General features: G+C 35.8%; 1 protein-coding gene across 12 annotated transcripts in view; it reads right to left on the bottom strand.

Moving 5' to 3' along the window:
- CDK12 (cyclin dependent kinase 12) overlaps positions 1 to 16,870 on the bottom strand; it is a 70,261-nt gene that overhangs the window by 37,788 nt on the left and 15,603 nt on the right. For all 12 annotated transcript variants that reach the window (XM_019638684.1, XM_019638682.1, XM_019638686.1 and 9 more), the window contains exons 4-9: positions 16,482 to 16,621; positions 15,758 to 15,928; positions 11,882 to 12,071; positions 5,724 to 5,780; positions 5,247 to 5,348; positions 402 to 479 (exon numbers count right to left, since the gene is read on the bottom strand). In XM_019638684.1, coding sequence (XP_019494229.1) covers positions 402 to 479; positions 5,247 to 5,348; positions 5,724 to 5,780; positions 11,882 to 12,071; positions 15,758 to 15,928; positions 16,482 to 16,621 — 738 coding nt within the window. The remainder of the gene's footprint in view (positions 1 to 401; positions 480 to 5,246; positions 5,349 to 5,723; positions 5,781 to 11,881; positions 12,072 to 15,757; positions 15,929 to 16,481; positions 16,622 to 16,870) is intronic.

Genomic DNA, 16,870 nt, shown 5'->3' with positions numbered 1-16,870 from the left:
ATTAAACTGTGAGCTCTTTGAAGGCAGGGACCTATCTTATTTATTTCTGAATTCTAAAGTTAACAGAGAAAGGGAATTTTACAAAACAGGATCAATAAATGTTTGCTGAATACATCTGATCTTAATCTAACCTAAGAATGAAACAGCTATCCTGAAACTGGCATGATTTTTTTATGAAGAACTAATAAAAAATGTGCAAAGATCTAAAAAGTAGGTAGAACACAACTTCTATAAATATATAGCCCATGACAAAATATATGGTAAACCTGATTGAGTAAAGAGAAACTTACTTGGACATAAGGAGCATAAAATCATTTAGCAGAATGACTGAAAAGTGTTAGAAATTAGAGGATGAGATTACCTATCACACCTGGGCACTCAGAGCACATGCACAGCTGTACCTGATCAGTTCTAGCTGAGCCAGTTCCAGATTGGCTTGAAAAATAGGCTTCTTTGTGAACAGTTCCCCAAGGATGCATCTAGAAAAAGTAAAATTGAGAGGTCAGAAGAGAAATCCCTGGAGCCTATTTCAGGTGTGTCTCAATAAACTTTTATAGTATATCATATCAGGCTGCATCTGATATATATACCATGTTGTAAATTAGCCCCAAACTGCACTGTTTTCATAAAAGTTTTATAAAAGAAAATATTTCTTGCAGTGAAAATAGACAGTATAAAGGATTTAAATTATCCAGTACATCAAACTTTTGCCACCTATAAAGGAGATTCTATATATATAAGCAAAAACAGAGAGTCAAAAGTCTTTTTCCATCAATTCCATTGTAAATTAAGGAAATAACAAAAGACTAAAAAACACACACTTCAATTTTACAAGAATGCTCAGTAGTTCCTATAAAGAGAATATTAGCTTTTTCATTTATCTGCTTTGTAGAATGTGCGCTATGCTACTGCCCTCTTGGCACTATATTGGTAAAAAAAAAAAAAAAAAAAGTTTATTGTCATTAGCCAAGATCAGTTTCAATAGGATTTTCAGATACATTATGCTTAAACACTTTTATCATTTAGAAAAGGCCTTTCAAAACTATATTGACATATTTACAGTTTCCAAATTTCTCCACAAATTACTTATTAATTACAAAAGGAAAACTAGTAACTATTTAGTGGAAGGAAAAGGACAACACCTTAGCCAAGTGACCAAAATTAACATCACCAATAAGAGGCAAACGGGGTTGATGTTAAGTACAAATGTGATACCTTGAAAAGAACATTTATGGAGTATTCCAGCCAAAAATTCGTAACCTGAACCTATTTAGTAACTGGTCTGTATTTTTAAAAACGTAAATGTCATGAAGTTGCTAAGGAATAGCAACTAAATATATGATGCTGGATTGGATCCTCTATCAGGTGAGGTACTTGTTTCCAGGACATTATTAGAGTACTGACAAAATAAGAATATGTAATGTAAAAGTACTCTATTAAATAAAAATAGTGTATGGGCCGGCCGAGTGGCGCGATGGTTAAGAACTCACTTGGGATGCCAGAGGGCCCCGGTTCGGATCCCACATATGAGGGCCAGTGACACTGCCCTCTACAGCTAAGATGCTGAACAACAGCTCGACCTGGAGCTGGGCTGCCCTGAGTCGCCGGCGACGGCATGGGCTGCAGTCCCTGCGGCAGTGGATTGCCATGGGCTACCATGTGTGGCCAGCAGCCAGCGTGAGCGGCCAGCAGCCGCAGTGAGCGGCCGTCCAGAAGCCGGCGACTGATCTGCCTCGCCAGAGAAGAGCGCAATGATGGTGCCAACTTGGGCCAGTGAAGCAACATCCTCCACAACTAGATTGAAGAACAAAACGACAGCAACTTGTCTGTTCCCCTTCCCCCAATTCCCCAGCACTGTTCCCATCCCCCCAATTCCCCAATAAAAATCTTAAAAAAAAAAAATAAATAAAAAATAAAATAAAATAAAAATAGTGTATCAATGTTGAATTTCCTGAATTTGATAATTGTAGTGTGTTTATTTAAGAAAATATCTTTGTTCTTAGGAAATGCATATAATTAAGAGAGAAAGGAGCATGATATATACAGCTACTTTCAAATAGTTTTGGAAAAAAATATGTAGTATATTTATAAACATACACATTTTATTCTATGTATATATTGTATGTTGTATTATATATATACACACAATATACATATATGAATATAAAAGCAAATGTATCAAGATGTTAAAAATTAGTAACTCTAACATGAATGAATCTCAAAATAATTATGCTGAGTAAAAGATGCAACAGAAAAAAGCATATACTGTATTATTACATTTATATAAAATTCTAGAAATGGAAATCAATCAATAGTGTTAGAAAGCTTAACGGTGATTGACTGAGAATGGAAGGTGTGGATAGAAGAAAGATTACAAAGGAGCACACGGAAACTTTTGGAGATGATAGAATCTTGTGGTGATGGTTTCACTGGTGTATACAATATGTATGCTTTAAATATATATTCTATATCTCAATTAAAAGGTTAAAAAGTTTAGTGAATCTGGATAAAGGCTATACTAAAGTTCTTTGTACTGGTCTAGTAATTTTTCTGTACATTTGAAATTATTTCAAAATAAGCAAAAACAAATGACAAAAATTACATGAATACTTCATAATTTTTGTATGTGTGAAGTATTTCATTTTTTAAAAAGTGGGGAAAGAAAAAAATGGACAAAGGATCTCTTCTCTAGCCTGTGCTTTGAAATGAAATTTATTCACAAATACTCACAAAATCAATGTTTATATAGCTTTAAAGTTGTTTTGCTTGACTAAATTTAAGAAAGCAAAACAGACCTAGCTCTTAATTATTAGCACCTTTCTATTAACGTTTGTTAATCTCAAATGACAAATTCTTACTTCTAACATTCTCTCAAACCTTATCCAGAGATTTAAAAAACTAAAAATATTTCACTGTTTCCAGCATTAAGTGCCAAATCAAATTCCAAATACAGTGGTAAAATAAGAGACAAAAAAAAAGTTGGGGTTTTCAGATTCTAGATATAATTTGATAAATTAGTCTTTCTAGTTTCTTCCCTGATTTTCCAACTGAACTGCTCCAGCAATTCTCTGAAAAGAAGTTCCTACAAAATATCTTCAGAGAGACTACCACGGATCACCAAAGTAGTAAGTTCACATCAAAAGTCAAATAAAATCTCAATTCAATTAGCCACTGGTCTTTAAAGAAAGTCTAATTTTCTATAATTTTAATTTCCAATTGTGTGCTGTTTTTTTGTTGTTGTTTTTTTAAATTTCAGTCTGTTGGTGGGGAAGACACTGTTATGTAATCAACACTTTGCTAATGCACAAAGATGGCAGGTTGCAGGCTGAAATTATAGTACCAACAGAGCTATGAACTTTCCCTGTACATCTTAATGGGGCGTTAACTTTAGAGCCTAGTTGTGACAATTTAAATGCTAATACTGTTAAAGCAAATAGTCCAGAACACAAACACACCCAGCTTGAGTCAGTAAAATTTAACTAAAGCTTCATTTGAGTTGGGTAGGCTACGACAGAAATTATGCTCTTTTCCCTTTTTTGAATTTTGAAATAAAACCCCTGCAGTGCCCCTTTTAAAGAATCACGTTAATAGAGGGGAAGAATGGGGGAAAGTGATATACTCCACTGGCAAGTATGTATGTCAGAATCCTAAAGCATGGAGCCCAAGGACAGTGTATTATGTATAAATCATACATTATAAGAAAAAATTAACAAACATGGCCCACTGAAAATGTCTATACCCCTAACAAACAAATTGTAAATATCATTTCCCACTAAAAGGAACTAACACTCCTTAGAGAAATGGCTGATATCAATCAGTTCTGGGGCACAAAATGAGTAGGATAAGCCTGGAACCAGAAAACAAGGAAGGCAATCAAAGAGTACTATGGTTATATCAAAAGGACTAAAAAATTAACTGGAATAAACTCCCACTGGCCAAAGACTAGACAGTTTGAAAAGGAATTAACCAGAATAGATGAAAACAAATCAAGTATGTCCATGAGTTCATAATGAAGCTAAAAAACAAACCCCAAAATCCCTCTCTTTGGTCATCTTTGGAGGATGCTAGGAAACCACACTTCATTAACTTGAAAACTGATAAATAACATGAAAGAATTAAACCTTTATCCCTACTTTTTCCATATCATTTGTACCTATAGTTAGCCAAATAGGTAAGTTATTTTTATTTCAGGAAGGAACGATATAATTAGAATGTCACCACCACAAAACAACCACAAATGAATTAATGGATGTGGATGATTAATAGCTGGTAACATTTCAAAAAGAGACAATTACATATTATGTAAAGTGGTGTATGTGTAAATCTGCTCTGATAGGGATAAGTATTTTATCAGACATTGTTTAGAATTGCCTGTATAAGGTGATAATAAAAAGCAGACTAATTTGTAGTGAATTATTGTTTTTATATTTTTTAAGACGTAAATTTATTTTATTATTTATTTATTTATTTTAGCAGAGCCATCCTGCCACCTGTCGGCAGCTCAGTGGACGCTCAACTCGGACCGGGAATCGAACTGGCGACCCTGTTGCTCAGAGCTTGCACTCTTGAGCGAACTCTTAACCAACTGAGCCACTCGGCCGGCCCTTGTTTTTAAATTCTTTACAGACAATGCACCCAGTTATTGCCTGTACTCTGGGCAGAGGCTCCCACTGCCTCCCAAACCCAACTTTGATGTATTATTTACTATATAATCTGTTGGAAGTACTCAAAACCACCTGTAAAGTAGTTTCAGAGTCAGTGGGTGATTGGGAATCAAACCTGAATTCACCTACAATTTACAGAAGATAAAAGGGATGCAGAACCATGCTAAAAAAAACCCCCAAAAACCCACAAGGGTGCAATTAGCAAAATCCAGACTGTGGGAGACTCTATTGGACAAATGACCCTGTTTCTTCTAAGGAAATTGTAAGGGGACCCAAGAGAGATGGAGGAAGAATCCATAATTAAAAGACTTGAGATAATCAACTGCAGTCTATGGACTTTATTTGAACGTATTTGGATTTCAATTCAAACTATGTTAAAAGGGGAAAAAAAGACAATTGATGAAATGTTAAAAAATTGTCTGTTATTAAGAAATATTCAACAGATTTCTCTGAAACTTGGCTAAAAGTTTATTCCCATCCTTTTGAACTTAAAAAAGCTGCAAAAGGTCAATGCATAGAGAAAACAGGATACAAGTTCAACAATATGTGAGTTACAAACAAAAGAAGTGAAGGGAGCCTTACCCACAGCTCCAAACATCTATGGCTGGTGTGTAACGCTCTTCTCCTAGCAGAAGTTCTGGAGGTCGGTACCACAGAGTAATGACTTTGTTTGTATAAGGGCGACTGAAATGTAAAAAGCAATCATGACATACCTGTAAAAGGCTTCTGATGCAAAATATTTGTATATTTAAATGCAAACAGAAATATCTACCAATTAAAGATGGGGTTATTAAAACAGCTCCCTAGCAACCTAATAGTTCAAAAGTAAACTGGGTAGAAGCAGGAAATGAAATAACTTCCATTCCAATTTGGGTTGATTTATTTCCATCTAAGACTGATTCAAGAATTTAGACAGAATTTACTGTCTACAATCTAGGTGGTAACACATTTAGAAAATCAGGGAACTCTGACAGTTATTGCATCTTACAGGAACTAGGGTTTCCAAGAATAAAAAAGATTCTTTCTATTTCCCACATGTAATTTTGATGAATGCCTCACCTCTCTTCAGAGTTATAGAGTCGAGCAAGTCCAAAATCTGCTAGTTTGATTTGCCCACTGTAAAACAAAAAAACAATTATTTTCATAAGTAACAGTGGCAACCTCCAAATTATGCCTAAAAAGCCAACTGTTAATTTAGGAGTTAAAGAAATTGCAAAAATTAATTTTAACCTTTGTTCTTAGTTCTACTGTTAATGGTCACTCTCTCAGGTTAAGCCTCTTTTGACTACTCTAATTTACAAAGCCTTAGGGTTTTCTTTTTTGACAACTACTGTATTTTTAGATTTGACTAAACTAAATATTTAAATTTCTTGGCAAACAACAGTAGCTAGAACCTGAAAGACTTATTGTTGGGGAAGAAAGAAAGGGGCTATTCTAGATTAAGAGAGATTTACAATGTTATATATAGATGATGTATTATAGAACTGTACACTTGAAACCTATGTACTTTTATTAACCATTGTCACCCCAATAAATGTAATTTTAAAAAATTAAATTAAAATTTAAAATTAAGAAAAAAAAAAAGAGATTTAAGAGGCTTAGCAACAAATCCAATTCATAATCCTTGACTGATTCTGGTTTGAACAAACTAGGTATATACAAAAGACATTTTTGACATGAATGAAAAAAATGTAAAATATGGAATGACAGAAGATAATAGGCAATAATTAATTTTGATAAGAGTATTTAGGGGTCAAATGTAATGATGTCTGTAATTTACTTTAAAATAATTCAAGTGGAAAAATAAAAAGAAAGCAAATATAGTAAAATGTTAATTGTATATGTATTAATTATCTCAATTTATTATGAAAAATTTGACATTTTTTATAATAAAAAGTAAACAACTATGTGGCTATTAACAGATTTTTTTCAAACAGGAAACACAGCTTTGATCTGAGCAAACAATTATTATGATGAATGAGGCTCCTTCTACTAACCCATTGCCATCACTTCCTATACTAGGATATACAACTATGGCCTTAGAGGGGTTCTCAAACTTTAATATGAAATAAAAATCACCTGGAAAGCTTGTTAAACATTTCCTGGATGGAGCCCATTCCCAGATGTGCTGAATCACTAAGGGTCACAGATCATAAATTTGAATTTCAAACAAGTCCACAGGTGATGCCAACACTGCTGGTCTGAGAGCCATACTTCAAGAACCACTCCCTTAAAGGGATCACACCCACATTTCACTCTAAGTATTCTGACTTTGACAGTGATGTCAAGTAATATTTTAATAAACTGCAACATGAAATGTTGGGAAACTATTTAAAAACCATTTATTAACTATTTTGGATTAATCATATTTATTTAAATTCTAACATAGCCTATTTATTTACAGTTACAGCTTGTATTTATACCTCTTGGGGAATGAAAGGCCAGCTCACTTTTTTTTAAGGAGTTGGGGATATCTCAGGTGCGTGATAGCTCAGGTCAGGCAGAAAAATGAGATAGAAAAAAAGAGGTTATGATAGGAGGTGCTCCTCAAAATATTAGCAATGGGACACAACAGTAAAACAAGGTAACTACTACAGGCATAACTCGTTTTATTATGCTTTGCTTTATTGCACTTTCATCAGCATGGAGGCAAGATACCCCAACAGCAAAAAAAAATTAGGACTCACTGAAGGCTCAGATGATGGTTAGCATTTTTTAGCAACAAAATATTTTTAAATTAAGGTATGTATGTTGTTTTTTTTAAAGCTGTTGCACTCAATAGACTACAGTATAGTGTAAACGTAACTTTTATGTGTACTGGGGAACCAAAAATTTGTGATTTGTTTTATTGTGATATTTGCTTTATTGCGGTGGTCTGAAATCGAACTTGCAATATCTCTGACGTATGCCTGTAACAACAAAATTTTATATTAAATCAACCCTTATCATACCTAGTAAAAATTATGGTCATCTTACCTACTTTCCTCAAATATCATTACATTTTAAAGTTCAATTTGAAAGCAAATTCTGAGAAAAGCAAAAAGGAAAGGAATAGCTGACTTAAGCCCTATACTGAGACAAAAAGGGTTTCTCAAATTTCTTGGCATTTCTCTTACTCTGAAAGCCTGAGGTGATCCAAGATTCAAGACATATAGGATGACTCAAAGTTAAAATGGCCATATATATAGTTATAAAAAATTCATCTCGACTTAAACATCACCAGCACCTGGCAAATTTCATAATCCATCCCCTGCCCCCCGCCACTCTCAGTAAATAACCTTCATTGAAAACAGAAGTCATCTGGTGAGGGCTACTTAACATCCTCTTTTACCTGTAAACTTTTTGCATCTATAACCTTCCTTCCTTCTTTTCCTTCAATTACAGAAAAAGTGCGTCAATCTCTTCTTGTTCAAGGATAATCAACACCTACATTTGTGGCTACTACCTCCTCTGGCCTTGATCCCATCTCTAGAACCTTGCACCTTTAAATTATTTTGGTTCTTTCCTGAATCTTCAATGTCTCCCTCTCTATTGATTTTCTTTTCCCTTAGCATTTAAATATGCTCAAACCTCTGCATCCTTAAATAAAAAATAAAAATGGAAAAACTAAAATAAAAAAAATTAAAGACATACTACCATCACCTTCCTATTAATTGTGCTACCCACCCACTTAGCCCACACTCTCACCACTGACCTTTTAATTTTCATATTCTTATTAGATCTTATAATGTCTGCATCATCTTACATCTATGATCACTCACTTCTTTTTTTTTTTTTTTTTTAGATTTTTATTGGGGAATTGGGGGGATGGGAACAGTGCTGGGGAATTGGGGAAAGGAGAACAGACAAGTTGCTGTCGTTTTGTTCTTCAATCTAGTTGTGGAGGATGTTGCTTCACTGGCCCAAGTTGGCACCATCATTGCGCTCTTCTCTGGCGAGGCAGATCAGTCGCCGGCTTCTGGACGGCCGCTCACTGCGGCTGCTGGCCGCTCACGCTGGCTGCTGGCCACACACGGTAGCCCATGGCAATCCACTGCCACAGGGACTGCAGCCCACGCCGTTGCTGGCGACTCATGGCAGCCCAGCTCCAGGTTGAGCTGTTGTTCAGCATCTTAGCTGTGGAGGGCAGTGTCACTGGCCCTCATATGTGGGATCCGAACCGGGGCCCTCTAGCATCCCAAGTGAGTTCTTAACCATCGCGCCACTCGGCCGGCCCTGATCACTCACTTCTTAAACTTGCCTATTTTGCATTCATGATTTATTTTCTTCTTCCTTCTCTGACCATCTTCTTGGGTTCTATCGTCTGACATCTTTTCTATGCTTGATAATTCCTGAATCTATACTACTAGTTTGGAACTCCCATGTGACCATATGCCTATTAGATATCACTAACCTGGATATACAAGACATATCCAAAAGAGATTTACTCTTTACCCCACCCATCCTGCTCTTTTTGTAATCCTTACATCGACCATAGTGCCACCCATCTAGCAAGTTTCTCATCATAAATCCGTGAGATATCTTAAAGCACTTTCATTCCCTACCATTCACTTTGTTATCAGTTTATTGATCTACCAAGTCCATCCTTTTGATTTCTATTAGCAATGTCTTGGCTAGTTCAAGCACATATTTATTACGGTGTTCTTAATCTTAATAGATCTCCTTGCCTCCAGTCTAAACCCCACATAGTGACTTTTCTAAAACAAAGACTTATTGTGTCTCTCCTCTATCTAAAATGATTTGGTCTCATTTATACTTGTATAATTAAGATATAATGAACATCATGGAGCCCAGCACTACTCTCCTCCCTCTCTCATCAACTGCTTTCTCTTCCTTGTACAGTTGTACAGTTCAGGACTTCTTACCTTTCTTTCTAGGCCATCTCACCCAGAAGTCTCTGTGTAGACAAAACTAAATGGGCAAGGGCAGAGGCTAGATGGATCAGACTAGACTATGAGACTCCTGCATCCTGCTTAGCTTCCTGAATATGGGAAGTCAGGAACAGAAAGGGGCTTGACCCACCAGAAAGGACACCAAGCAGGAATGCAGTTATTCCCTGGCCTGAGACATCCCCCATGGAGGAGCAAAAGGACCAGAAAAAAGTATATTAATACTGTAATCCAGAAAGCTGCAAGCTGATGGTCATCATTAAATTCTAGAAGCATTCTTACTATGGATGTAGATTAACCAAGCCTAGCTTTAATGAGAATTGTGGGTCAGAGATAGCAACAGAAAGGAATAATCTCTTACCATGTTTTATCTCATAAAGATATTTAAGTACAAATATATACATTTTATATATTTTAAAAATTTAATACAATGAACTAATTGTTTAATTTAAAAACAAAGAATTAACTGAGCCAATACCCTTTAATGGCTGTCACATATAAAGTTTAAGTTCCTCAGTGACATACACAAGATCCTTAAATTGGCTCCTTGCAACTGTCTCGCTTCACCCTTCTAGCCCTAGCAAAATGACTATTTACAGTTTTCCAGACATATTATATTATTTTCACATTTATGTGCTTTTGTCCATGCAATATTTTTGGCCTAGAAACTTAACCCTTTGTTGTCAGTCTTTCTGATAAATTCCTATTTATTCCTCAAGATTGCATCTTCCCAAGTGCTTCCAAATTCAAGAAAAAAAAAAAGGTCTTAATAAATGTTTACTGAATTGAGCAATTTATTTGTTTAGCTACGCTACTAAACTCTGAGCTCTCCAGTGACCAACCATCCCATGTGGAACTTTTAGTGCTAAAACCAAGACAGTCCTGGGGTCACCACAATCCACAAAGACAAAAAATATGTCAAAATCATTCCATATTCCTATCTAGATAATGTTTACCAAATATAATTGAACAGAAATGTTTAAAACAATGGGTGAATCAAAGATGGCTGTAAACAAGCCAATTTCCTAAAGAAGTAAACACTGGCCTGATTCCAATGGTACCAGACTTACTTTTTATTCCTTAACAGACAGGGCTATTACCAAAGACTAGCGCTCATAACATATCCGATATCATCAATGCAGTTTAGGCAAATAGCCAGGGAGGAAGAAAGCAGGTGATAAAAACTTCTGAAGAATTAACACTGTCATCACCAAACTCATGTTTGTCTACACTGTTAAGACCTGGGAGTAAGTGCTAGGTAGAAAGGTCAATCACCAACTACACCTATGTTTACTATGACATTCGATAAGTGAGAAAGTCTCAAAAGCACCTAAAAGAGCAGGCACATTTCTCCCCACTAAACAAGGGAGAATTTCACTAAGATCCCAATGTCTGTCTGAACTTGGCTAGGACCACAATATTATTTACTAACTATGGCAAAAAAACTCTGAATACTCCTGTATGATGTGATTCCTTAAAATGTTTGCAATTAAAAAAACCTTCAGGGCCGGACGAGTGGCGCGATGGTTAAGAACTTGCTTGGGATGCCAGAGGGCCCCGGTTCGTATCCCACATATGAGGGCCAGTGACACTGCCCTCTACAGCTAAGATGCTGAACAACGGCTCAACCTGGAGCTGGGCTGCTGTGAGTCGCCGGCAACAGCGATGGCGTGGGCTTCAGTCCCTGTGGCAGTGGGTTACCATGGGCTACCGTGTGTAGCCAGCAGCCAGCATGAGCAGCCAGCAGCCGCAGTGAGCGGCCGTCCAGAAGCCGGCGACTGATCTGCCTCACCGGGGAAGAGCGCAATGATGGTGCCAACTTGGGCCAGTGAAGCCACATCCTCCACAACTAGACTGAAGAACAAAAGGACAGCAACTTGTCTGTCCCCCTTCCCCCAATTCCCAGCTCTGTTCCCATTCCCCCAATTCACCAATAAAAATCTTTAAAAAAAAAAAAAACCTTCACACAATGTCAGAGGGGTAGTAGATTGGGGGAGGGAGGTTATCACTTTGTGAAGGGTGTAAATGTCAAACTTATTACATTGTTTTGTATACCTGAAACTAAAAAACAAACAAAAAAACCCCCCAAAACAACAAAAAAACCCCTTTACAATCCTCCCTCTGTTAATTCCTTATTAACAATGAGTCTGCACTCTGCTGATCAGAATACCCCTATGGTAAGTTGTTCCTAATGTATAAACATCAGATGCATGTAAATGCAAAAAATGGCATTATTGGGTTTACCTATAACCCCAATTAACTAGCTGAAACTAAGAGGGTCAGAAGAGAGGAGAAAATGCTTATCCTCATTTGATTTTACTAAATTACCTGTTGTTCAGCAAAATGTTAGAACACTTAATATCCCGATGCAGGAAATTCTTTTTGTGACAGTAATCCAATCCTTCCATTAGCTGTTTCATGAATGACTTGATATGGTCTTCAGAGAAGTGCACCAAACCAGATTCTAGCAGTCCCATTAAGTCGTGGTCCATATACTCAAATACAAGGTAAAAGGCACCTATGTAAGATGAAAGAAAAAATTAAAAACAAGAGAAAAAAAAAGTATTAAATGATAATGCCTCAAATTTTAATATAATTTTGAAGATGACCACAAAACTCTCTGGAACAACCGCTTAATTTTATAGATGAAGAAAGTGAAACTCAGAATAGTTGTATAGCTTGCCCTTTCTAATAATAAATAACAGAACTACTTTTTAAATTAATCTTCTGACTCCTAATCCAGTGCTCTTTGGACTAGTTATGTCTCGAGGGGGACAACTGCCCTGATCAGGTTTTATTATTAGTCTTTTATGATCTAAGTCAGTTGGCAAATTACAGACCTTGGGCCAAATCCAGTCTGCTTGTCTGTTGTAAATAAAGTTTTATTTGTAACACACAACCATGTCCATTTGTTACATATTGTCTATGACTACTTCTGCAGAAATCTTTACCTTAGTAAACAGGACTCACATGCCTGGGCAGTACGATCTATTCAGTATAAATTATTAGTGAAATTGATAGTATTTTAAGAATTGAGGGCCAGCCAAGTGGCGCATTGGTTAAGAGTTGGCTTGGGATGCCAGCTCTGAGCAGCAGTGCCCCGGTTCGGATTCCACATGAGGGCCAGTGACGCTACGCCCTCTACAGCTAAGATGGTGAACAACAGCTCGACCTGGAACTGGGCTGCTGTGAGTCACTGGCGATGGCATAGGCTGCAGTGGGGCTGGACGGCAGCTGGGGTGTGGTTTCGTGAGATTCAGTGTGCCGCCGTGAGCGGCCGTCCAATGGCTGGCGAGCGACTGCCTCAGCCAGGAAGAGCGCAATAATACCAACATGGGTCAGTGAAGGGACATCCTCCACAACTAGACTGAAGAACAAAAGGACAGCAACTTGTCTGTTCCCCTTCCCCGATTCCCCAATACTGTTCCCCTCCCCAAATTCCCCAATAAAATCTTAAAAAAGAATTGAAAGAAAGGTGAATCATCTCATTAAACTCCCTAAATTTAGAAATCGATAAAAAAAGTGCACTAAGAAAACTGTAAAACATTTGAAATCCACACTATCATTCCACTTGCGACAGGGTGCATGATAGAGAAATATTGTAACATAAGAAATACTAGACCTAGTTAGACATTGAACTATCCAGTCTAAAAGTCTGTCTCGTAGTAGCATAAAGGCAAGGATTCTTAATCTAGGGGGTAGGCTTCAAGGATTCTTCGAACTCTCTGAAACAGTATACAACATTTTAAAGGTATTTTTTTGAAAAATGGATCCATGTTTAAAGAGTCCATGACTCCAAAAAAGTTAAAAACCACTGCATTAAAGGAATATCTTAAGAGATTTAGCTACAATCTCATACAAATTTATAAGAATACACTAAAATTGCAAAGATAAGTAGACTAAGGACACAAAAAGACAACTCAGAAAAGAGAAAGTAAATAAAATTGATAAACATGCAAAAAAATTCAGAAGTAATACAAGAAATGCAATCCAAAGTATCATACTTCACCTATCAGGATGATAATTTTTAAAAAATATCCACTGATGTTAGGGACCATCAGTGGATGGGCACTCACTGATGGGACATAAATTACTGTCTTGAAAGCAACCTAACATTAAATACGAAAACCCCTTTGACAAGATAATTCTACTTCTAAGAAACTATATTAATAAATAAATCTAAATGCAACGATTAATGCCCAAAGAAGCTCAATACAGTGCTATTATATATTATATATATGTATAAAATGGCAACTAACTGCTCAACAGGGGCTGCTGAAGTAAATCTGGATTCATCTACTTGTATGTACAGTCATTAAAATGTGTTAATAACATGGAGAATTTCTTATAACAAGTTATAAACACTAAATATACTTTGATCTTAGCTACGTTAAAATAAATATGTATAACATAAAGTACTGGAAAGAAATATGCCAAAGTACTAATACTGTTGTGGGTTTCTATGGATGGTGGTATACTGGGATGGAGCGAAAGAGAAGTGATTGCCATTTTCTTTTTCTTATTCTTTTACATTTTCAATTTTTCCACAATGGACATGCAGAAAAACATCTATCCATCCATTATTTTTTTTAAAAGAATTTAAACAGTACATGGTAAATTATTTAAGCAGTACAGAATGGCATGGATGAAGTCTCTCTCCAGAAGCAATCAATTAACATTTTCTTGTGCATCCTTACAGAATTAGCTACACATTGTATTATGTTTATAATCAGAAGACACACCCCAAAAATAAATCTAGTATTCTTAGTTCTATGCAGATCTAACTTTCATAAATTTATCTGAATACTGTTGCATAAGCACCATTTATTTGCTTTAAAACTATCTACCAAACTCAAGAGATGCTACTCCCCTACTGCTAATATCTTTTGAGACTCTGTAAATAAGTCCAGCTTAACTTTATCAGTTACCTTCCTAATTTTATATACTTCAATCATATTCTTTCTGTAAAATTTATTTTTAACTATAGTTGACATACAATATATTAGTTTTAGGTATACAACATTGTGATTCAACTTTTATATACTTTATGAAGTGATCACCACAGTAAGTCTAGTAACCATCTGTCACTGTACATAGCTATTTCAATATCATTGACTATATTCCCTATGCTGTACATTCCCCTGACTTATTTTATAATCGGAAGTTTGTATATTCTTAATTCCCTTCCCCCCATCAAATTCTCTCTTAACATTCCAGATTATATTCACAGATGCCATCTCTCCACAGTTGCCCATGTCTAAACCTTCATATTTGCTTCAATAAAAGTAGGTTAAATGTCATATGCAGACTACTTCAAACATAAGTATGGAAAAAATGAACAATTTTACCCTCCAAATACAGACAAAGGTTACGAACCCAGGAAAACAAACCACTATGTACCTGAAGAAGACTTTTAGAAATACCTGCTTTGAATTCTAAACCATGTAAGTGCAAAAGTATTGGATGCATATGAAAAATAACCAGAAGGGATGATGTACAAATCAGAGTAAGAAACAAACTCATAGATACAGATTACTGATGGTTGCCAGATAAGAGAGGGGTGAGGAGATGGGCAAAAAAAAAGGTGAAGAGGATTAAGAGGTATCAACTGTCAATTATAAAATCAGTCACGGGGATACAATGTAGAGCATAGGGAATTTGGTAATATCATAATACGTAACTAAGTATTGTGACAACTGGTTACTAGACTTATCACGGTGATCACATTATAAGGTATATGAATGTCTAAATCACTGTTTAACACCTGAAACTAATATATGGTTTGTAAAGTATAATTAAAAAGAAATTTAAAAAATGAGAGTAACTGATAAATCTGGGTTTTAATTTCCATTATTACTATAATTTGTAAAAAAAAAGAAAAAAAAGACTTTAAAATGTTGGTTGGATGAGGACCTCATAACTGTTTATATGCTGACCTTATTAGGTGTTATAGCAGACTCTAATTTTAATGATTAACAGTAATTTTTAAAAGTATAAGAGTACACTGATAAAGAATGGACATTTCATAAAATAAGCACTGCTCAACATAAGAGCAATCTACTAACATCTTAATGCTGGTATAGATTCAAAAAGTAAGCTGGACTTTAGGACAAACTGTTAAAAAACTGAAACAGGCATACAAGCTAAGAAAGGAAAATAAGATGTACCAGTCTACGCTGTAGAAACATAGGTCTTTGCTCGTACCTTTGTCCTTCTTGAAATCCAGTGCATCTTGTTTATCTGTGACAATTTCCTTCATGTTAACAACACTTTGGTGGATTAGCTGACGAAGGATTTTGATCTCACGAATGGCTGTGATTGGGAAGCCCTCTTTTTCATTGTCTAGTCTCACCTTCTTCAGGGCGACTAGCTCTCCTGTCACAATAAATTCAAAATGTTACATCATCAATTAGCATTTTTTGGCCACCATCGTGAACCAGCCAATATATGTCCTTGCTCTGAAAGACAGGCTTAATGCCTACTTTAATGCTTTATGCCAGATACTTTTATATCTTAAAAAATAAATCCCTAAGTTCCCTTTCTTATTTTTGAATTTTTTTAAGATTTGAATTTTTAAATTTCATATTCAGTTAGGCCTAAAAATTTTGGTTATTAAAATATACTAATAGTTAAACTACTTTACCTTCAAGGACTAACTCCTTACCAAACAAAGAGCAACTTACACATTTTATTTTTATTCTCCCTTAAATTCCAAGCAAACTTATTATAAAACATTTACAATAAACAACAAAAAAGAAGGTTTTAAACAGTAATAATTATACTACCCTTTTGGGAAATTTTAGTCTATTTAGTAACTTTTGGGAGACCAAATTAGAACTCAAAATTTACTTTTGCTAAATCCACTTAAGACATTAGTACTGCTAACTTTTTAACCTTCTGACATCTAGAACTTTGTGGCAATATTTACCCGTGTCTTTGTCCTTGGCTTTATATACTTGGCCATAGGTTCCCTCTCCAATAATTCCAATAATGTCAAACTTGTCCACACAGCGTTTCCCCCAGTCACTTTCTGTTTGTCTTCTTTCTCCATAACGAGGACAACAAATTCTAAAAATGGGAAAACAAAAATAAAAACAAAGTTAGTTTTAAAAATTAAGTCTATTCAAAGAAAACAATTATTTTATATCTTTGCCTCCTGAATCTTCTATGAATTTTATTAAAAAGGCAGGAATTGGGCCGGCCGAGTGGCGCGATGGTTAAGAACTGGCTTGGGACGCCAGAGGGCCCCGGTTCGAATCCCACATATGAGGGCCAGTGACACTGCCCTCCACAGCTAAGATGCTGAACAACAGCTCA

The sequence above is a fragment of the Hipposideros armiger genome, unplaced genomic scaffold (genome assembly GCF_001890085.2).
Source record: "Hipposideros armiger isolate ML-2016 unplaced genomic scaffold, ASM189008v1 scaffold_40, whole genome shotgun sequence".
NCBI classification, from domain to species: Eukaryota; Metazoa; Chordata; class Mammalia; order Chiroptera; family Hipposideridae; genus Hipposideros; species Hipposideros armiger.
The sequence above is the reverse complement of the archived record's forward strand: the minus strand, read 5'-3'. Positions and strand labels throughout refer to the sequence as shown.